This window comes from Colletotrichum tamarilloi, assembly GCF_030869305.1.
Source record: "Colletotrichum tamarilloi strain Tom-12 chromosome Unknown Scaffold_137.1, whole genome shotgun sequence".
In the NCBI taxonomy this organism is placed as follows: Eukaryota; Fungi; Ascomycota; class Sordariomycetes; order Glomerellales; family Glomerellaceae; genus Colletotrichum; species Colletotrichum tamarilloi.
In genome coordinates, this window is record NW_026849520.1 from 41,436 (window position 1) to 63,353 (window position 21,918).

At 54.4% G+C, this 21,918-nt stretch overlaps 7 protein-coding genes across 7 annotated transcripts; 4 read left to right on the plus strand and 3 right to left on the minus strand.

Moving 5' to 3' along the window:
* Positions 1-222: 222 nt before the first annotated feature.
* Positions 223-4,287, minus strand: CTAM01_14859 (uncharacterized protein; the record flags this gene model as incomplete). The annotated part of the gene is made up of 7 exons (XM_060530858.1): positions 223-408; positions 470-1,240; positions 1,329-1,684; positions 1,790-1,849; positions 1,954-2,036; positions 2,224-4,095; positions 4,202-4,287. The coding sequence occupies 7 exons, from the start codon at positions 4,285-4,287 to the stop codon at positions 223-225; spliced, it is 3,414 nt and encodes a 1,137-aa protein (XP_060374567.1).
* A 1,517-nt stretch (positions 4,288-5,804) lies between these two features.
* CTAM01_14860 (uncharacterized protein) lies at positions 5,805-6,827 on the plus strand (the record flags this gene model as incomplete). The annotated part of the gene is made up of 2 exons (XM_060530859.1): positions 5,805-5,906; positions 5,976-6,827. 2 exons carry the CDS (start codon positions 5,805-5,807, stop codon positions 6,825-6,827), a joined length of 954 nt encoding a protein of 317 aa, XP_060374568.1.
* A 1,100-nt stretch (positions 6,828-7,927) lies between these two features.
* CTAM01_14861 (uncharacterized protein) lies at positions 7,928-8,657 on the plus strand (the record flags this gene model as incomplete). Its single annotated transcript, XM_060530860.1, has 2 exons — positions 7,928-8,164; positions 8,271-8,657. The coding sequence occupies 2 exons, from the start codon at positions 7,928-7,930 to the stop codon at positions 8,655-8,657; spliced, it is 624 nt and encodes a 207-aa protein (XP_060374569.1).
* Positions 8,658-8,813: 156 nt separating this feature from the next.
* On the minus strand, positions 8,814-12,180 carry CTAM01_14862 (glycosyl hydrolase family 2; the record flags this gene model as incomplete). The annotated part of the gene is made up of 3 exons (XM_060530861.1): positions 8,814-9,946; positions 10,010-10,313; positions 10,366-12,180. 3 exons carry the CDS (start codon positions 12,178-12,180, stop codon positions 8,814-8,816), a joined length of 3,252 nt encoding a protein of 1,083 aa, XP_060374570.1.
* Positions 12,181-14,064: 1,884 nt separating this feature from the next.
* Positions 14,065-16,395, plus strand: CTAM01_14863 (uncharacterized protein; the record flags this gene model as incomplete). Its single annotated transcript, XM_060530862.1, has 8 exons — positions 14,065-14,129; positions 14,250-14,601; positions 14,663-14,684; positions 14,747-15,025; positions 15,085-15,206; positions 15,262-15,611; positions 15,682-16,159; positions 16,216-16,395. The coding sequence occupies 8 exons, from the start codon at positions 14,065-14,067 to the stop codon at positions 16,393-16,395; spliced, it is 1,848 nt and encodes a 615-aa protein (XP_060374571.1).
* A 1,401-nt stretch (positions 16,396-17,796) lies between these two features.
* Positions 17,797-20,676, plus strand: CTAM01_14864 (fungal cellulose binding domain-containing protein; the record flags this gene model as incomplete). The annotated part of the gene is made up of 7 exons (XM_060530863.1): positions 17,797-18,119; positions 18,173-18,248; positions 18,299-18,407; positions 18,482-18,765; positions 18,821-18,959; positions 19,046-19,221; positions 19,297-20,676. The coding sequence occupies 7 exons, from the start codon at positions 17,797-17,799 to the stop codon at positions 20,674-20,676; spliced, it is 2,487 nt and encodes an 828-aa protein (XP_060374572.1).
* Positions 20,677-20,946: 270 nt separating this feature from the next.
* CTAM01_14865 (glutamine amidotransferase class-I) lies at positions 20,947-21,827 on the minus strand (the record flags this gene model as incomplete). The annotated part of the gene is made up of 2 exons (XM_060530864.1): positions 20,947-21,234; positions 21,339-21,827. The coding sequence occupies 2 exons, from the start codon at positions 21,825-21,827 to the stop codon at positions 20,947-20,949; spliced, it is 777 nt and encodes a 258-aa protein (XP_060374573.1).
* Positions 21,828-21,918: the final 91 nt, after the last annotated feature.

Genomic DNA, 21,918 nt, shown 5'->3' on the forward strand with positions numbered 1-21,918 from the left:
ATTCATCGAGTAAGTGAGGTAACAAGCAGACATATGATACGCTTTACTATGACAATGGTGATAAATCGGCCTTCTGTCAACTCTGAGTTCTATGTTCTGTGAGATCTAAGGTACGTGAACAAGAAAATGCAACCCATTCTCCAGCTATAGCCACCTTCGTCTTCGTTTCATCTATCATACGCTTCTTTCAGTGAGGCAGGAAATCCGTTCCTGAATTGTCTGTCACTGCTCAGCAATGACGTATCCCCATTCGTGTTCTACTCGACCGTAGATGATATCCTCCAACCAGGATTTTATGGTGTTGGAGTACGCGGAGCGCGGTGTCTTGTGCCCCTCATCAGTAACCATCATGGGGAATTGAATCTCAGTGTCGCCATACTTGATCAAGGAAACCGGGGTGATAAACGTCTGTATATGACCCGTTAGCTAGGAGAAATTGAGAAGCCAGAAAGACACATGTTAAACTTACCGCAGTGCCAGAAACAAAGGCCTCCACTAGCCGACCTTCCTCATATGCTTCCACAACCTCACCCATAGTAAAAGGCCGCTCGACAACATCCAGCGGGGCAAGCTCAGTCTCAGCCGTCGATTCCCGCGTCAGCCTCTCCCTCGCAACCTCCAAAACACTCCGTCGAGTGATGCCATCCAGGATAACCTCCGTGTCCAAAGAACTAGTTACAAGCTCAATCCCTTCACCCCCCTTCTTCCTCCACACAACAAAGAAATTACTCGCCCCAGCCTCCGTAACGATCCTCTCCTCCCCAAACAACCACAACGTCTGCGTACACCCCTGCGCCTTAGCCGCCGCATGCGAAACCATAGCAGGCCCGTAATTCGCGCCCACCTTCGCGGACCCGAACCCGCCAGGCCAGGCGCGGATATGCTCGGGGCTGCTAGCGAGCAACTTGATGCCCGGGTGCGGCGCATTCGTCGATCCTCCTCCCATAGACTGCGGGAAGAGCGCGGCAAAGAGGAAGAATAAGGCTTCGGGCGGCTGGTTGATACCGAGCGCGGAGCCGCTTCCGACCATGGCGGGGCGGACGTAGAGGTTTGTGCCGGGGTCTGGGAGCCAGCGGGGGCATTCTGTGCCGAGGTAGGTGGTGATGATGGCGAGGAGGGCGGAGGGGTTGAAGGAGGGGAGGCCTACGCGGGCGTTGGACTTCAGAAGGCGGGCGCAGTTGAGGTCTGGGCGAAAGAGACGGAGTTTGTTGTCGTGGCCTCGGTAGGCTTTCATTCCTTCCTGGTAAGGGTTTCAGTTCTTGGGTTCATGAATTCGGGAAGAGGGAATTTGTGTTCAAAAGCTTCTCTTGTGTAGTAGTTGGACTTACGAAGGACTCCGTGGCGTAGTGTAGGACGCTTGCCGTTGGCTCGAGGGCGATCTTGCCGTAGGGGCTCATTACGGGTGTTCCCCAGCCACTTTGCATAGACCATGGGACTTGTACCATGTGTGCCGTTGTGCAGTTCTGGCCTAATCTCACTGGATCGTGGGCATCTGGGACGGGCAGTTGGTCTGCCTCGGGGACAAGAGTCTTGAGCATCTTGGTGACGTCCAATTCTGCGTAAGGGTGTCCATTGTCGGGCAGGTCACTCGCTTTTGGCAATGTCGCCGAAGATGTGCTGATAGCGCTGGGACTCATCTTGATGTCTTGACTCAATGGTAGGAACGGAGATGAATCTGGATATTCTGGTGGTGGACGAAGCTCAAGAATTCCAATTACGAGTAGGATGTCCTAATTTGTTGTTCACCGTGCACATCGAGAGCGCGCGTCCAGATTTTATAACTACAAACTCTCGGATAAGCGCCTTTCTTTCTTGACATCATCCTCCAGCTCGAGCTTAAGCTCAATTGCTGTGATGGCAGAGCAGGATGAGCTGCAAGTGATGGACCTGAACCATTTGTTGGAATTACCCAATACGGCAAATGAGAACGAGCACGCTAAACCGTCCCCACACCGACCGGCTGACGATCGGAGGCCCGCCGGCCGGCGCCCGTCATTCCGCAGAAAATTTCAGCCAAAAATCCTCGGCGATGGGACCTGCATGTCATCGGATACTGAGCCCACATTCCGAGATCTTCTCATTTTCACTAAAATCCATTGTCATCATCGTCATTGGTGCGCTGGGAGTCCACAAGCATGGGCGTTCCGGATTACCTATTACGGTATTTCTACAAAGTCAATGCTCCAACCCCGTTTACACCGCGAATAAATCTCGACCGAAAACTTGTCAGGGTCCGTCTCCTCGTCCTCGCTTGACGTGGCATCTGTCTCCAGGTCTATCAGTCGAACTTTGATGATCTCCCAGTTGTAGCGCGAGCCGCGACGCGTGTATTCCTGGTCAACGTAATTCAGCACGCGGTGCGCGTGTCGCACGTTCCAGATGCCCTCCCTCTCCCGCGGGAATCCGGCGATCCAATTCTTGACCCAGTCCTTGACCTCCTGCTCCTCCGACATGTGATAGCAGTTCATCATCGCCGCGACCATGCCGTGGGAGTATGCGTTGACCGCCGCGCAGGAGGCGTAGGGTACGCCCGCTGCCAGGCGGCAGACGAGGAGGACGATTTTCTTTGCTTTGGGGGGTAGTTGGCGCACTGCGCCGGGCAGGTATCTCGTTTCCAAGCGGAGGAGAGACACGAGGTAGTGCATGAAGGTTGTTGCAGCCTTGACGGGCTCTGGGGCGTCCGGGATGCTGAGGGGCCTGATGGAGATGCCAGGTCCTTCTGCATCTTCATTGTAAGGGTTTGCGGTGTGCTCGTGTAAGGGTGGCACGTCACAGTCGGGCACGGTCTTTCGCCAGGCTTTTAACTCCTCGATAAGGCTTTCTGCTTGCTCTCGCCAGTGAAGGTCGTGTTGGGGGTTGCTCCTCCACTCTTCTTCCAGCTTGATGACCCGCGGTAGGATGAAGAGCAGCCGGTCTGCCGAATGAGGTGAGTTTACTAGAGATCTGCTTAAAGAGTCTGAAACGTCTGGAGACGCTATGCTGTAGCGTACAGAGTATGCCCTGTCAAAGATGTCCAGAAGCGCGGCGATCCTCGAGAACGATCGGATGAGCGACTCTCCCACCGGCGAATCCTGCACGCGGTTGAGGTGTTGGGACAGGAAGGTGACCGCAGCCCGGCTATGGATGTACCACAGTTTCATCTGGCCTCTCTGTAGTTCAAAGTTGGCCAGCAGTAGAAGAGTCGCCAGCCATGAGATGGCGTTGTCTTGGTTCGGCGGACAGCCCGTAGCGACCCCTTCATCGTCGAGCTGTGCCATGCGCACCGTACCGAGGGCAGTGACAAAGTGATCGAGGGCTTGTAGTGCCGCCTTACTACCGAGCGCCTCCGTCGGCCTTGCCTGAGAGATATCTAGCGCCGCCAAGGCCAATGCAGCGTGGAAGAAGGCCTTGTCAAGGTGCTCAGCCCGCAGGATATCATTCAGTGACAAGATTGAGAGGGTGCCGTACGGAGAGGTATCCGTGAAATGGTGATAAAACACCATGTCCTCGGCAAACTTTGCGCTCTCCAACAAGCCGACTGGAATCGTTGGCACTGAAGTCAATTGCCGATTCGCCTGTTCTGACTGTCTTTGTCGCAGCAAAGGCGAGTCAATACGTGGGTAGACTGGCGTGGAACTCGGCGTGGCTACGCCCTGATAAGAGGTGTTAAGCCCATCATCCGTATTGGATTCTTCTAGTCCACCGAGAGTGGTATCAGCTTGCAGAGTCGTGTCGTAAAATGGCGTGTAGAACGAGGGCGATTCTGTTTGATGCCCACCAGCAAGAACCAGTGAGTCCTGGTGAATGCCTCCAGATATCAGGGCGAGTGACGCGGCCGCCTCATAGTGGGATAATTCTTGTGATTCGTCAAAGGTTTGATGGCTTTCGTCAGCCGAATGGAAAGTTTCATCTCCCGGTGTCACAACACGCTGGCTAACTTGATGCGACCGCAATGTCGGTTCTACACTGTCTCGGGTATTCGACGGAGGCGATGGCTCCGTCGGAGCTGGTGTTTGTGCCTTTTCTTTGCGTTTTCTGCCATGTTTCCGCTTCAGCAGATCTGTCTGATCTCTGAACTTGATCGGTGTCGCATAACCGCCGCACTCGAGATTCAGTCTTGTACACTAGATGGAGCCACAGTCAGAGCCAAACTTGAAAAAACTGGCGAGATGTGGACTTGCGTTGTTACAATGGGGCTTCTTTTCATCGCATTTCAGCCTACGGGAGCGACAGGTCACGCAGCCTGTACGGTCTCGAGTCGTAACATTGCGCTTCCGAATGCCGTGATCGACCATAGACACAGGGCATATGAATCAAGTGCGAGCTATCAGACAACGGCTCCTTATCTGATATGATGCTTACAATGTCGCCGACAATGAGACGTGAGAACAAAAGATGTGGATTGGGAGAAGTTGGTTAGGGTGATGTATCGTTTAAGATTTCCCTTTTAGGGTGCTTGGGACCCCGCAGCGATATCGAGTCAGGAGACTTTCCGCTAATTTGGACGCCCCCGTCACCCTGCACACCTCCATACAGGACCGTCATCGGGGTTGACAGACTGGGTGGTCGCTGGTGTACGTAGATTCAGAGGAGAGCTGCCATAGAGTCCGTCGAGAACTAATGAAGAGGATGAAACGAAATGGCTAGGGATTGTCAAGTGATCCGGATGATTGGCCAATTTGTTTTCAACGATTGCTCGAATCGAGGTCTGAAGCAACATCAGAACTGGGACCCCGCACACTTGCCCAGTTTAACCAGCCCGGTCGTAGGACTTGGCCACCCCAGGCCCTTCTCTTGACGAAACTGAAGGCATGCGTTTCTGATTCTCGCTGTTCGCCATTTCTCGATTTCCATCGACTGCACTGATGGAGTGCTCCTGATGATTTGGGTGAATCCTCTGTCTATCTGAGACTCAAGAGAATCCAGGAAAAGGGTAGCGCTGGCAGTCGGTGCTCGAAGCCATGGTTATATCATCGGACAAGGAGACTTCATGAGAGAGAAGAAAGAGAAAATAGAGAATGGCCAGCTAGCCGATATGAGATAGAGACAGAGGGACCCGTTATTGTCGGATATTCAGACATCGCTGGATGCCCACCCGCCGATATAATCGTAGGCCCGAATAAGCATGATGACAGATGAACGCGATCTCATTCGATGAAAACAGACGGACAGGGGCAAGGCAAAGCTTCTGCTCGTGAACCCCGAGATCGACGCAGTCCCCAGTGACGGCGTCGGAGTCTCGCCTGAAATCGCGGCGCGGGAGGAGCCGCACGTCGGGACGAACGGCATCGCGGAGCTTATCGTGGGTAGAAAAGGTGGGCAAGGAGTTCGGGACCCAGAGAGTGTTAGTGAGCGCAAATGTCGTCAAGGGCAGGGTTAGAAAAAACAAAAACAAAAAAACTCTTCCAAGCTGAAAATTGCACCGTCCCAAGTGCCGAAAACGAGCGATGGAATTGGCGCGACCTGAGTCTTGTTGGTTCTGGTTCCCGAGAGGTCCGGCGGGCATTCCGTCACTGCCTTCAGTTTTGGGTGCGTGGCTGCCGCGTTTGGAGAGATAAGGGGACATCGACGTCATTGCGCGCTCACTGATTGATGAGTCAGCTCCACACCTCGGCTCCACAGCACCCCTGCCAAGGCAATTGGGAGCTGGCAGGAGCTTTGGGCGCAATGACGACGGACAAGAGAGAGCAAGAGCACCTTCCCGCCGTTTATTATTCCACGGCCAGCCACATTCCTGGCTGTTATCTTGCACTCCCTCAGTCGTAGCACAATTTCTCAGGTCTTGGGTTCTTTAGGAATATCGTCAGAAAATCTCCACTCCAAAAATGGCATCAAAAACAACACAATCGGAACTCCCGACCTTCACACCAGTCGACTATGGAAAGTTCTTTGGCGCGGGCGCCCTCGCGGCGACCCTCACCCACGGTGTAAGCCAACCCCTCATTCTCTAGAGAACCTCACAAGCACTCGACTAAAAATGCTCACTCTCACTACAGGCTGCGACACCAATCGACGTCGTCAAGACGCGAATCCAAGTCGACGATGCAATGAAGGGCCTCAACATGATCAGCGCGGGCCGCACAATCGTCGCAAAAGAAGGTGCATCCGCCCTCCTCACCGGCTTCGGCCCCACCGCCGTCGGCTACCTCGTCCAGGGCGGTGGTAAATTCGCCGGCTACGAATTCTTCAAGAAGCAGTTCATCACCCTCGCCGGCGGCCCCGACAAGGCTGTGGAAAAGCGCACCGCAATCTACCTCGGCGCCTCCGCCACCGCCGAATTCTTTGCCGATATCCTGCTTTGCCCCCTCGAGGCGACGCGCATTCGTCTCGTTTCCCAGCGCGGGTTCGCGACTGGTCTGGGGTCCGGGTTCATGCGCCTTGCGCGCGAGGAAGGGTTCAGGGGGTTCTATTCTGGCTTTGTGCCGCTGCTGTTTAAGCAGGTGCCTTATGCTGTCGGCCAGTTCTCTGTGCATGAGGCTGCTGTCGAGGTGATTTACCGGACCATGGGACCCGAGAGGAAGGCCAAGATGACGCAGCTGCAGTCCACTGGCGTGGAGCTTGCGTCTGGTGTCGTCGCTGGTGTCGCGGCCGCTGTGCTCTCTCACCCCGCCGACACATTGCTCTCCGCTATCAACAAGGGTGCAGGTGACAAGAACCAGGGCGCCACGAGCCGTATGTTCCAGCTTGCCAAGGAGTTTGGCCCCAAGAGGTTGCTTCTTACTGGTCTGGGCCCCCGTATCGTCATGACGTGCGGTCTGGTTGCTGGTCAATTCGTCATCTACGCGCAGTGCAAGACGTTGGTTGGCGCACCTGCGGGCATCGAGATTCACAAGGAGGAGTCTTTGTAAATAGAAAAGATCTAGAAAGATCTAGAGCGTCAAGAGGATAGACAGGCTTTGGGTACTGGCTGGCGTTTGGGTGCATTAGTTCTGGCCGGTTACAGCGGGTAGATGAGCGACTGCTTAACTATTTATACTTCATTAATCACATTTCATATGTTAAGCTGCTTTGTTGCATCTCGTGCCTGTTTCTGCTATGATAACCGGCCAGTAAACATCTGCTAGACATTCACGTTGGAAGTGCAGAACTTCCCTTGACAAATCTTTCGAGGATTCGCTGCATACCGCCGATCATGGGTTGCAGGTCTGGCGTGTTTCGCAAGCTAAAGTCGCGATCGTATCCACGGGATGCGCGGATAGCATGGCTTGCATTTACATCACTCTCTCTGCAGTACCAGGGATGATGACTCGGGGGAAGGCGATTGAGGATTACTTGCATCCGCAATAGGTGCCGTCAGTCCGATTTCACCTCATTTTCATTAGCTACAACAGACGTAAGGTCTGAGACTATCGCGATCTCCAAGATTGGCACTAGAATAAAGAATACACCACACTTTTTCAATCGACGCGAGCTATTGGATGCCGTCTTAGGCGAATACCTTCTTAGGGGAAAAATCACCATATACATAATGATCGTCTTACGAACAAGCTTCAATAAAGTCAACATAGCCCTTGAATCTCATCGCGTGCAACTGAATGGTCCCGATAATCCGGGAAACTTTTCTTTTGTTTACTTTAGTTCTAATTGAGAATAGATTGCACGAGTCCATGGTACCTGAACTGAGAACAAGGTTTGATGTCTAGGCAATATTCCACTTATCTGGTCGACTGCAGTTCACCACCAGAACGTTGGGTCTATGTCAGCCATTCAACGCTCATGTAAGGTAGGCTGAAGGCTATGGCTTACCTTGACGGCTGCTATGAATCGAAATAGAACACTCGTGCCATATCTACCTTACTGGTCCACGAGCCGGGCAATAAGACCGGACCAACTGCCTCGACTTGCAACGTCCTCCTCCTCACTTCTCTTTCCTTTCTCACTTCAAACGCTTCATGCATGGAAACAACACCACTGCTAAGGTAGACAACAGTGAGACTAAAACGACAAGATGTTGGCCAAATTCCTCTCCCTGCTGGCCATCAGCACCCTAGCATCCGCCGCCTCCTACCAACTCCGGACCTTCGCCCCCTCCGAACCAAAAGTCCACGACCAGCTAGTCAACGTCGAAGAAGAACGCTTCTGGATCGGCCTCGAAAGACCAACGACCTGGTGCCCAGACTTCAGCGGAGGCTCCTGCCCACCAGGCAACACCACCGTCGTAGACGGCTCCTTTGGCAGGATGAAGGTTCGTTTTCCCACACACTCCCTCTTCAGAAGTCACCTCCCGTTTTTCCCTACTCTACTATTCTCCTCAATTACCTTACACTCGACTTAACACCCCTCCCTCACAGTCCATGATGTCTCCAGGCCAACTCGTCTACCTCGACCCCTTCGGCGTAATAAGCTACACCGCAGGCGACGCCCTCACCTGGAACACCATGCCTCAAGGCTCCAACTTCAACTGCTTTGAGGCTGTCGAGATCTGGGACCCGGCGGACGCGACCAAGAAGCTCCGCCTCGTCAAATTCATCAACCTCGGCGACCCGGCCGCGTCGGCAAGGCCGTTCTTTTACTCGTGTCCGATCGAGGGCAAGAAGCATTCCTTTGTGAGGGTGCGGTGGACGTCGCAGCATGGGCATCGGGAGTGGGGTGTTGATTGGGACAGTCAGTGTACGGCTATGGAGGGGTTGATTCTTGTGGAGAGTAAGGTTGAGATTGGGGCGTATCAGTATGTTTGATACGGGAGGGGATAGGTCTGGTGGAAAGGGTACCGGGAATACGGTAACATGACGTTGATCATCCCAGAAATTGGAATATCTCAGCAAAGTGAAGGAACATATTTTACAATTTCATGTCAGTCTCAACTTTAAGCTACATGTACATTGATCCCACGACTAATCCAGAACAAGCTCAAACTTAAAATCCTTGCTCTTGAGCTCATACTGCGGCAGCGTCGCCGGCCCACAGGACCCCGTCCCGAGACCGTGATGCGCCCAGTCCAGCCTGACGACCGTGTCCTCCCGCTTGCGCTTGTGCAGCTCGTACGGGTGCTTGCACTCGTCCAGGTCCTTGGTGGTGTAGTGCATGGCCGAGAAGGAGGCACCTTCCAGATCGCCGTAGCGGGCGCGAATGAGACGCTCAGCGGGCTTGCTCTTGTCGACCACGCCCTCTTCATCGGGCAGCTGTCCGCGGAACTCGACCCACCGGACATCGGTCCTGTTGCCGCCGTCCTGCGGGAACTCGTAGTCCACAAACAGGTCGTCGACCGTCTCCTCCCAGTTCCCAAAGGCCTGCGCCATCTTCTTGTCCGAGTAGCTCTCGCCGGGCCCACGGCCCCACCACGCGACCTTCTCCACGTTCTTGAGGCCGAAAGTGAAGCCGATGCGGGCAAAGGTATCCGGCACCAGCGGACCGCTGGGCTTGCCCTTTATCTTGATGTAGATGGCCTCGCCGTGGAAGGTGTAGGTGGTGTAGATGTCGACGCCCCACGCGAGGACGGGCGGCGCGATGCGGGAGTGGACGTTGACGATAAGACCGTGCTTCTCCTTGCGCCATTCTACGCGCTTGATGTTGTGGCTCGTCTGATGCAGTCGGCGATCCTCCCATTGCTGCCCGAAGCGGCCACCGCGGTCGTTGTCGGTGAGGGCGCGGTAAAAGTCCACGACGAAGGGTGTGGTTAGAAGCTCGATATGAGGGTGAGAGGCTTTACGCCAGGAGGTAAGGGTGCCGAGTTGGAGGTCGAGGCCCCAGATTGAGAGGCCTGTTGCGGAGGTGATAGAGAGTAGGGAGGGAGAGGTTTGCTGGATGGTGGGAACGGGGTCGAGGAAGGGGTTGGAGAGGGAGGAGAGGATTGTGGCCATGGAGGGGGCCTTGGAGAGGGCGACTTGGCCAAAGGCGACACGATGGCCTTTTTTGGCCCAATTTGTGCCTTTGGTGAGGAAGAAGTCGATGTGGAGGTAGGCCTCGGCGGTGAGGTTCTTGGGAAGACCCTTGATCTTGAGGTGCGCCTTGGTGTGAGGTTTGATGCCTATGATGTGTCAGATGAGCTGTATGGAAGGGATCGGGGACAAGAAAGAAATGGGCAACAAACCTTTGGGGATTTCGACCTCCTGGTCGCCGCCGATGACCATACCGTCCGCAACGATGTGCCAGGTGGCTGTGAGATGGTCCAAGGATACGATATCGTAGCGGTTGATGATGGTGACCTCATTGCCCTTGATCTCGAGCGTCTGAACGGGCTCAATGGCCTTGCCATACTCGACCAGGCCCGGGGTAGGCGTGTGATTGGCGAAGCAGAGGCCGTCAAAGACAAAGTTGTAGTCGTTGGGGACATCGCCAAAGTCACCCCCGTAGCCCATGTATTCCTCACCATCATCGTTCGTCGTACGGAGGCCCTGGGTATTGTTAGTACGTGTTCGAGCGATGTTGGAGAGCTTCTAGTCTTACGTGGTTGGCCCATTCCCAAACAAAACCTCCCATCAATCGCGGATACTTGTAGAAGGCGTCAATGTACTCCTTGATACCACCGGGGCCGTTGCCCATGGCGTGAATGTACTCGCACAGCACGAGCGGCTTGGCCCAGTCCTTCTGTGACGCCGTGTTAATAATGTCCTCGGCAGAGGCGTACATCCTGCTGTAGATATCCGCAGTCGACGCATTCCAGTCACCCTCGTAGTGTACCAGACGTGACTTGTCGATACTCTTGATCACGTCGTACATGTGCTGGTGGTTCTGCCCATAGAAGGACTCGTTGCCCAAAGACCACAGGATGACCGAGGCGTGGTTCTTGTCGCGCTGGACCATCTGCCTCGCGCGATCCTCGTAGGCCTCTCTCCAATCTGGGTTATCTGTGGCCCAGCTTTCGCCCGCGTTTCCGAGGACGCCGAAGCCGTGGCACTCGAGGTCAGCCTCGTCGAGGATCCAAATGCCGAGCTCGTCTGCGAGGTCGTAGAGGCGGGGGTCATTGATGTAGTGAGAGGTACGGATGCCGTTGACGTTGAAGTGTTTCATCAAGAGCAGGTCGCGCTTCAAGAAGTCGTAAGGCACGGCGCGGCCCGAGTCTGGGTGATGCTCGTGGCGGTTCACGCCACGGATCTTGATGGGATCGCCGTTTACGCTGAAGACCCCCTTGATCAGCTCCGCGCGACGGAAACCCACGCGCTGAACCAGGCTGCACTTCTTGAAGTTGAGGACTAGGGTGTAGAGGTATGGAGTCTCGGCCGTCCACTTGTGTGGGTTCTTGACGCGGATGTCGAAGCTATTGTGTCGGTCAAAGATCTTCATGTCCTTGGCGATGAGCTTGCCATCAGCGTCAAGGAGCTTCATATCGACGTAAGCGCCCTGGCTCATCTCGACGTCGACCTTCAAGGTGGCATCCTTGTAGTCATCGTCCAGCAGAGTGTGAACGTGGTAGTCGATTGGATGGAACTTGGGGAAAGCGTGGAGGTAGACATCTCTGAAAATGCCGCTGAGCCACCACTGGTCCTGATCCTCGAGGTATGTGCCGTCGCATCTCTGGTAGACCTCGACGGCAAGAATGTTGTCCTCGCCGACCTTGACAAAGTCCGTGACGTCGAACTCGCTGGGATTACGAGCTCCTTGGGAATAGCCGACTTCCTTGCCATTGACCCAGACGGTGAAGGCAGAGTCGACACCCTCGAAGCGTAGTCTCAGCTGGTGGTCCGCAAAATCGTCACCAACTTTGAAGGTCGTCACATGTCGGCCGCATTCATTGTCATCGTAGGGAATGTTGGGCGCATCAACGGGCCAGGGAAAGTTGAGATTGGTATATTGAGGACCCTTGCCGTAGCCCTGGCATTGCCACATGCCAGGTACGACAATGTCGTCCCACTCCGAGGTGTCATAGTCGGTCTTGTAGAAGTCCCGAGGTTCATGGAAAGGCGATGTTGTCAGGTGGAATTTCCATTTTCCGGAAAGTAGGAGTGACTTGGACTTGGATGTATCCCTAGTAAGGGCGTCCTCTTCGGTATTGTACAGGAAGAAGTAGCTCCGTGGTGGAAGGGTGTTGCGATGGAGCACTTTGAGGTTGCTCCAATCGGGAAGGCTCTTTGGGAACGAGTGAGTTGGAGCTTCAACAACAGTGGAGGTTGTCTTTTGTCTGGAGGGTCCGGCTGTGGATGATGATCCCTCACTTGAAGAGCTACCTAGACGACGATGGCGGCCTAGCTTCTCCATGTAGACACTCAGATGGAGGTCAGTCTCGGAAGAGATGTCGACGTAGTCATCGGAGATGTCGGACATGGTGGTGGTAGTACAGAGCTCGGCACCGGTGACCGAGGCGGAGGAGGATGCGGATGTGGGTTCAAGGGACGGACAAAGACGGGGACAGTGGAGACACGATGAACGGAGATGAGGAATTGACGGGGCATGCAAGTCGGTATCTCGAGTAGCGTGGTGGTATATGGAGTAGTGTAGATAGCAGGTTAATTTCACACGATAATGAGCTGTTGAGAGTGGATAGAGGTTTGAAAGTGGTGTCCTGGAGATTGTGGAAGTGGAGGAGTACACTGGCGATTGGAGCTTTGGGGTCGGAGCTGGTGAGCTCTGGCACCATCTTCATACGAGCCGAGCTCCCAGGTGTCAGGATTCCACGGTCAGGAACGTCACCTGAGCACCCGACCTGAGACGGTGCAGCGTCAGGGAGTGCGGGGGAATCACGAGGGAACAGCTGCAAGGGGAAGGATTCGGGGAAGCGGGGTAGCTGATGATTGGTCGAGAGGAGCTTAGGTAATGCTTCAGAGTTGGAGTTTAAACTTGGGGGCCTGAGGATTACCTAAATTCGCCCTGAGTCCTGAGGCCACAAGTAAGGCAACAGGGAAACATAGATGCACGTGACATGTCAATGCCTGTTTCGCTCTTGGGATGTCGACGAAACACCTGGAAGGTCTGGGTGCCTGAGGTGGAACAAAGCACCGGCCGGGAGCATTTCGGATATCCTCGGCCTCAGGTCCGACTGTGAGCACCTTAGGCAACTTCTTCAAACCTAACTTCACAATGGTGGGAACCGTTGCTCTTTTCAAAGGATGATATATCAACCGCTCCACGCATCACCAGACCAGCCCGAATCCCCTGCGTTACACGAGCCGTTTGCTTTCTGTTCTAGACCAACTCCCGAGTCATGCTGGGGCTCCATCCGAGAATTTCTCCATTCCTCCAGCGTGTTCAGCGACCAATCCTTTGCTTCTCCTCATGAAGCGGTACGTTCCGCCAGGGTCCAACACCCAATCCCCGGACCCGCAATTCCCCAGTCGGTGCTAGCGCCGAACTGTGGCCTCGGCCTTCAACCCCGTCTGGGGTTCGGGGGAGCCTCTCCACCCGGTCTTCGTTCCTCCTTTTCCCGAGCTTTTTACTTTTCTCCTTCTCTTATTTTGCCTCTTTTCCGTCGCGGCTCGCCCAACCATCTGGTCATGGGTCGTTAGTCTCGGCGTTCTTCCGTGACAGGCTTAACATTGTATCCCTACTACGGATACTGCACTGCAGTACTCCGTAGCGCGTGTTTGAACAGTTTGGACTTGCGGCAACGCGTTCTTGATCTCACTGCGCCGCATCCGTCACGGCCTAAACTTGCTCCAGAGTAGCGTACCGGACTTTTTTGCCGGGCATCGTGCCGGGCACTGCATCGGCCTGCCGCCGCCACCATCTCTCTGTTGGTTCGACATGCCTTGGCTGACGCTGCTCATCGTCCAAACCGGAAACCGGCGCGTCGCATGTACACTTTGAGCTGCGCTTCCCCTCACCAGCAGCCCATCTCGGGTCTCTCGTGCTGCCTTGCATCAAGAGCCGACATGGATAACCACACGAATCACACGTCGCATTGTAATTTCTGCCACGCTAGGATTGGATCTTCTCCGATACCTGGGGTCGAAATCCAGGCGAGATGGGGTAACCATGAGGAGGCGAAGCTGTGCGGAGGAGATCAGTCTTTCAAAGTTGGCGCCGTCTTTACCAAGTGCTACAGGATTGGCGATTGAACTGCTAGTAACGACTTGCGAGCGCAAGAACGGATCATATCATAACCTTTTCTCTTGAGCCCCGTCAAGTCGCCGCAAGACTCCGCTTCTCGTCCACGTGCCGCGGCTCCGTGTTCCCCGTGTAAACCAGCCCATTGCCTGGTTGTCTCTCGCCATGTGGGGAACACCACCAACGTTCACCCCATATCCAAAGCTGGGACTGGGGGCCGGGTTTACGGTGTGTGGGAGCACCGCAAGATGGGGAAACTCATGTAACGGTAGTTCGAGGATGGATACCGACCCGTTGGTTGGGCCCGCGTTGACAAGCGTCCCTGTCTGTTGATCCCATGCCTTGGCCAGATTTTTGCTTTCCTCTTTAAAAGAATCGGCCCATCTCGCGCATCTCTCTCGCGCGCGTCTGCTTCCTCTCCCGTTGCCACTTTCGAACAAAACAGCAGAGAACGAGCACGCTGCGGTCCAGTTGCCCAATCCCGGAGCCACAATGGCAAAACTCGAAGACGAATTCAAGGGCCAGGCGGTGGTCGAACACGACAATGAGCCACCCGCGTACGATGAAAAGGCCGCCGTCGGCGAAGTGAAGGAGATCAATGCCGCCTCCGTCGCGTTGGCTGCCGCCACGGCGGAGCAGCAAGTGAACTGGTGGTCGCCCAATATGATCAAGTTGTACGGCATCATGGCGATCGGCTATCTTGTAAGACTTTCTGAACCTACAATGTCGGTTGAGATGAGCTAATGAATATGCTATCCATCAGGTGTCAACCATGAACGGCTTCGGTGAGTTTACACACCACGCAGTTGATCGGATGTACGTTTATCAGCTAACGATATTTCTCAAGACTCGTCCCTCATGGGAGCGATCAACGCCATGCCACCCTATCAAGAGACCTTCGGACTTTCGAGCGCCGGTTCCACAACTGGTATCGTCTTCATGATCTACCAAGTCGGCCAAATTTGCAGTTTCCCGTTCTGCGGCATGATCGCAGATGGCTGGGGTCGAAGATGGTGCATCTTCATCGGCTGCTTCATTGTTCTCATTGGCACCGCTATCCAAGCACCTGCTCAACACCTGGGACAGTTCGTGGCAGGCCGATTTGTTCTCGGCTTTGGAGCTTCTCGTATGTCGCCCTCCTTCTCACCAGCAATCACGCGAATCCAGATCTCTAACATTCCATAGTCGCTTCTGCTGCTGGACCTGCTTACGTCGTCGAGCTGGCGCATCCTTCCGCCCGTGGAACCATGGCTGGTCTCTACAACAACTTTTGGTGGCTTGGAAACATTTTGGCCGGTTGGACTACCGTGAGTATCACCACTATGTGCCATGGCGGCCAAACATCCTAACTGACCACGATAGTACGGATCGAACCACCACATCAAGACAAGCTGGGCATGGCGAATCCCCACCGTCGTCCAGGCCGCTATGCCTGGAGTAGTCATGATATTCATCATGTTCTTCCCCGAAAGTCCTAGATGGCTCATCTCGAAGGACCGCGCAGAGGAGGCGCTCGCGATCCTGGCCAAGTACCACGGTGACGGCGACGTAAACTCCCCCGTCGTGCAGCTCCAGTACCGCGAGATCATTGAGGATCATCACTCGACTACCGACGAGAACCCCTGGTGGCAGATGAAGGAGCTCTTCAACACTAAGGCCCGCCGATACAGACTCTTCATGGTTATTGCCATGGCCTTCATCGGCCAGTGGTCGTAAGTAATACCCTTTTACCAGCGAACTTTGCAGCGTTTGGCCATTTGACTGACTATGCTCTCATCATAGCGGAAACAACGTCGTATCCTACTTCATGCCCGAGATGTTCAAGCAAGCCGGCATCACCGACGACAACACCCAACTCCTCCTCAACGCCATCAACCCCATCTTCTCTATGATCGCTGCTATCTGGGGCGCGACCCTCCTCGACAAGCTCGGCCGGCGCTTCATGATGCTGGCTGGCTTGGCCGGCTCGCTCGCCTCATATATCATGCTCACGGCCTTCACCGCCGAGTCGGCCAACCACAAGAACCTCTCGTACGGCGTCATTGTCTCCATTTACGTCTTTGGTATCTGCTTCGCCTGGGGTTTTACGCCGCTTCAGACGCTATATGCTGTCGAGTGTCTCGAGAACCGCACCCGCGCCAAGGGATCTGGACTTTCCTTCCTATTCCTCAATGTCGCTATCATGATCAACACCTACGGTATCTCCGTCGGTATGGAGAAGATTGCGTGGAAATTGTACCTTGTGTACATTGCCTGGATTGTAAGTTCATACCAACACTTTTTGACATTGGCTGTGACGGTTGCTGACGAATTTAGTGCATTGAAATGGCAATCATCTACTTCTTCTTTGTTGAAACGGCTGGCAAGACGCTGGAAGAGCTCAAGTCCATCTTTGAGGCGCCCAACCCGAGGAAAGAGTCAACCAAGAAGACAAAGGTTGCTGTCGACGAGGCTGGTAATGTCGTCAACGTCGGTACGACCACTTCTGGTATCTAAGTGACAATGCCTTGAGTACTATACATAGTCCATCCGGTCACTTGATCATTGAAAGAAATAAAGAAAGGATGAAATGAGAGATGAAATAATGGAAGGAAGAAAAGAGATGACAGAGAGCATGGAGACACTGGGCTACCTCCCAACTTAGGTACTTATGCTCGACGCTTCTTCCACGATACCCCCTAATTTATATAACAAATCCTTTTCATATCCCGCTTCTGGTGGGATTGATGAATAATATTGATTTGGAGACTCCGTTATATCGTTCAATTTTTGGAGAAACTGACTCTCGTCACTGCACTCGCTCCGTACCAGACTTGGTATGAATGTTACACCGAGCCATGCCACCCCACCACCACGCATTCCCGACGGGGCTCCGCCAATCGAATGCCCCCATTCCCGCCGTCTGGGCGAACTACCCTCGTCGTTGTTCCAAATTCATCTCTTCTCAACTCAGCCATCTACCGCTTCCCGCTTCTGGCCAGGTCCCATGCTCTTCACATTGCGCCCATGGGGAAAGCAGATCCTCTGGGATCCGAATCTTGGGACTTGGCCCGTCCGTCGTGCAGTCTGCAGACCCCCATCGCCAAAGAGCCAAATAAGTTTGCCGGTCCACCGCGGCTAACGTGGGCGAGCCGACTATACGGAAACGACGGGACGCGTCCCTGACGGCTTTCTGGGGGTGTCAAGAACCAAATCCAAGGGACCAGCTGTCTGTCTTGCATCACGCCATGACGGTAATTGCAGACCGCGGTCATCCCACAGAGGGAGGGTGGTAACCATCATGTGATGACCCGGATGACAGGCCTCGATTTCCTCTTTGGGTAATCACGATCTTGGGCCGAGAGGATGGGGGGAATGCTTGGCTATGTACGTTGTTCCTGGGACCTGCGTGTACAAATGAGCTCGTCCACTATGTGCTCCCAGTGGCCCCTCTTTCGTGGACCTCCAAGCGGAAGCTTTCCTTCCTTCAACGGTAAACGGGAGTAGTGCGGCCGGCTTGTCGGGAAGCTTGGGGCCGCAACCTCATTTGACTTGGCCATGGCTTTGGAGAGTTGATTGATGGAATTTGGAGAGCTGTAGTCTTGACTCGTCTCATTTCCGGCGCGGAGTCACGATGGTCTTGCCCGGCTTCTTGATGTCGACCTTATTGTCAGTGTGCCTTGTGGCCCGATACGTTTCTTTAGGATGCCGGCGATCCGACGGTATGTTGATGGGGAAGAGGCACTCATTCATTTATAGCCCCGGCGTGAACCACGCCCTCGTCGATCTTGCTCCTTTTCTGTTACATCCCTACAAGATCCTATATCACCTGCCGGTATAGATCCAGAGGTGACTTCACTGCCCGCCTCTCATCCGTCGACAAGTCGTCCTTTAAAGACAAGAAGTCTTTGGCTCAGGATGAAGTACGCCAACCTCCTCCTGGCGGCCCTCGCGGCTCCGCTCCAGGCGGCTTTCACCTGGAAGAATGTCAAGATTGGCGGTGGTGGAGGATTCGTTCCTTCGATTCAATTCCATCCCACAACAAAGGGCGTAGCGTATGCTAGGACCGACATTGGCGGGCTGTATCGCCTCAATGCCGATGACTCGTGGACTCCGGTGACCGACGCCAACGGTTTTGCTGATGATTCTCACTGGAACCGGTGGGGTGTCGATGCTCTTGCGCTGGATCCCCAGGACCCGAACAAGGTCTTCATCGCCGTCGGCATGTATACCAACAGCTGGTATGCACATTGCATCGTTCTCAAATGCTTGACTGTATTGACGTAGATCCTAGGGACCCAAATAATGGACAAATTGCCCGTAGCTCCGACAAGGGCTCGACCTGGTCCTTCACTGACCTGCCTTTCAAGGTGAGAGTTGCTTCCACTTTCATCAATCGCAAGCACTGACAACCGAATAGGTCGGAGGCAACATGCCTGGAAGAGGAAATGGCGAGCGTCTTGCAGTAGACCCTAAGAACTCTAACATCATCTACTTTGGTGCCCGAAGTGGTAATGGACTCTACAAGAGTACCAACGGAGGCAAGTCCATTCAAAAACATCTAGTTCGATGCGCATATGATTGACACTCGATCACTTCTCAGGCACAAGCTTCTCCAAGGTCTCCTCCTTCACCGCAGTTGGCACCTTCCGTGCTGGACCTGCCGACAACGAGTACAGCGGCGACATCCAGGGCATCAACTTTGTAACTTTCGACTCAACTTCAGCCGCTCTCAGCGGGGCTACTTCAAGGATCTTTGTTGGCGTTGCCGAGAACACGACTTCATCCGTTTATGTCTCTAACGACGCCGGTTCAACTTGGTCCGCAGTTGCTGGCCAGCCTGGCAGATACTTCCCTCACAAGGGAAGGATTCAGCCCACAGAGAAGGTAGGTGATGAAGCACTCCCCGAACGACTGACAGCCATTTAATGAGGAGAAATAGGCTCTCTACCTCACGTACTCGGACGGTACTGGTCCCTATGACGGTACTTCAGGTTCCGTATGGAGATACGACCTCACTGCCAACACTTGGAAGGACATTACCCCTGTCGCGCCAGGCTCCGACCTGTACTTTGGTTTCGGTAAGCTCCTGTTCTTAATTTTGCCTAACTCGTCAAGCCAATCAGCAAAGCCAGACCGTGAGAGCTCTCATGCTGATCTTATCAAGGTGGACTGGGTCTTGATATGCAAAAGCCCGGTACACTGGTGGTTGCGACTCTTAACAGCTGGTGGCCGGATGCGCAACTGTTCAGATCAACTGATTCTGGGGCGACATGGAAGAAGATCTGGACGTGGGGTACCGACGGCAACCAGAACATCAGTTATGCTCAGACCAGCCCCAAGGTATGTGCAAAATCGCTTGACTAAAACGTATTAAATGCATGTGTCCGGAAGAGCTCTTGCGCTGACAAAGAGTAGGCTCCTTGGATCAAAACCAACTTCCTTGACGTTGACACCAAAGATTTGGGTTGGATGATTGAATCCCTTGAGATCGATCCCCTCGACTCAAACCACTGGCTGTGGGGAACTGGTCTGACCATTTTCGGTGGCCACGACCTTACCAACTGGGACACAGGTGCTAAGGTCAATATCCAGTCTCTCGCAGATGGAATCGAGGAGATGTCCATACAAGAACTCGCCAGTGCTCCCGGAGGCTCAGAGCTGTTGGTTGCTAACTACGACAACAACGGATTCACATTCAAGGCCAAGAGCAACCTCGACACATCACCCCAGACCACCTGGACTACTCCCATGTGGGCTAGCTCCGTAGGCGTCGACTACGCTGGTAACAAGGTCGCCAACGTCGTTCGCGTCGGCAACACTGCAGGCACCCAACAATTGGCTGTCAGTTCAGACGGCGGAGCCACTTGGAACATTAACTACGCCGCCGGCACGACGCAGTACGGCGGCACAGTCGCGTACTCTGCCGATGCCGACACGATTCTCTGGTCGACCGCAACTCTCGGAGTGCAGAGGAGCCAGAACCAAGGTTCCCTCGCCGTCGTCTCCAGCATACCAGCCGGCGCCATCATCGCCAGTGACAAGAAGAACAACACCGTCTTCTACGGCGCCTCCGGCTCCAGCTTCTACCGCTCCACTAACCTCGGCGCAACGTTCACCACCTCCGGCTCTTTCGGCTCCGCCACCGGAATCCGCCACGTCGAAGCCCACCCGGCCAAGGCCGGCGACGTTTGGGTCTCGACCGACGTTGGAATCTTCCACAGCACCGACTACGGCGTCACCTTCACCCAGGTCTCCACCGCCCTCACCAACACGAACAAGATCGCTCTCGGAAAGGGCTCCGGTACCAACTGGAACCTCTACGCCTTCGGCACCGGCTCCGCAGGCCGCAGACTCTATGGCAGCGCCGACCTTGGTGCCTCCTGGACGGACCTTCAGGGCACTCAGAGCTTCGGCGCCATCGACAGCGCCAAGCTTGTCGGCTCCGGTAACGAGGAGAACCTGGTCTACGTCGGTACCAACGGACGCGGTGCATTTTACGCCTCTGGCGCTATTGCTTCCTCCGGTGGTGGCGCGACCACTGTCGCGCCGACATCAACTAGTAGGGCTTCGAGCTCCACGGCCGCTGTGACCTCCTCGACTTCCTCTGCTAGATCTTCTACCTTGACTACTTCGACCACGGTCCGAACTTCAACCAGCTCCGCACCCGCGGCTACGGCGACGAACCTGGCCCCGCAGTACGGGCAGTGCGGAGGACAAGGGTGGACTGGTCCTACGCAGTGCGTGTCGCCGTACACTTGCACCGTCGCAAATCAATGGTACTCCCAGTGCCTTTGAATAGGCAAAGGAGGAGTTCCATCATTAGTAGTGGACGAGTATATAATACGAGGAGTGTAGAAAGTCACGATACAAATGATGGATGTTTCCTTTCGCTTGTAGGATGAACGACTATAGTCATAATTCATTATTTGTATGAATGTCCGCAACGAGCCTGTACCTTGCGTCGACCTAGCATGTCCGTCTCACTAGGCCCCTGTGCCAAACGATCTCTGCAGACGTGGATGTTGTATGATTAACATACGACTGGCTTATAGAAAAGATTTTCCATCACTCCCTCAAGAAGCGTAGAAAACTTCGCCCAATGGAAACACCATCGTGAGCATCCGAGTACCTTGACATGGCGTCCTTGAAAGGCTTTTCCGGAATAATGCCGGCCTGATGGCGGATCTGTAGCATCTCGCTCATCATGAAAGGTGAGAACTCAGGGTGGCCCTGCACTGTGATGAACCTCCGAGGGACATATAGGGCTTGGATTGGGCATTGCTTGGTGTGGGCTAATAATTTGACACCAGAAGGCAAGCCGAGAACTGCATCGCGATGTGTCTGATAGATGCTCTGATGATTGCAATACCCCATGGTCAGCATAGCTTGGGATCCGGGGATTTGGGGACACAACGGATTTCATCCACATTCATATTTGAGTGAGGGAATGGACGTACCAGGCTCTCAGTCCCAAACACCTTTTTGCCCTCGTCTGTCAACTCCAGCTCCGTGACAGACAGCTCCCAACCTCCGGGGGACCGGGCAACCTGTGCACCAAGGGCGCGAGCAACGATCTGGTGTCCGAAGCAAACACCAATGACGCGAACACGGCCCTCATGCAGAAGCTTCCGAGTGAAAGCCGTCAGCCTCACAATCCATTCATAGTCCGCGTAAGCCGAATGCCGGGATCCCGTGATGAGCACGGCATCGACATCCTCAGGCTCGGGGTAAGCGGCATCCACACCGTCTTCAGCCACTACGTCGTACGAAGTCAGCGCGAGCTGGGACCCTAGTGCCTGCGGTGGGTCGAGGCTTTCGCATGCATTTCTGAGAAGTGTCGTGAAGATGGTGTCGAAGCGGCCTAGCTTGGCCGATACGCTAGGCAGCGGCTCATCTGTAACGAGAATGGCCAGTCGGACCGGGTCAGGAGTCGGAATGGAGCCCATTGTATGCAGTGCTTACGATGGCTTGCTTAATGAAAATGACTCGTCTTTGCAAGGAAGTTGAAGCGTCAAGAAGTGCGATATGGTCTATCAC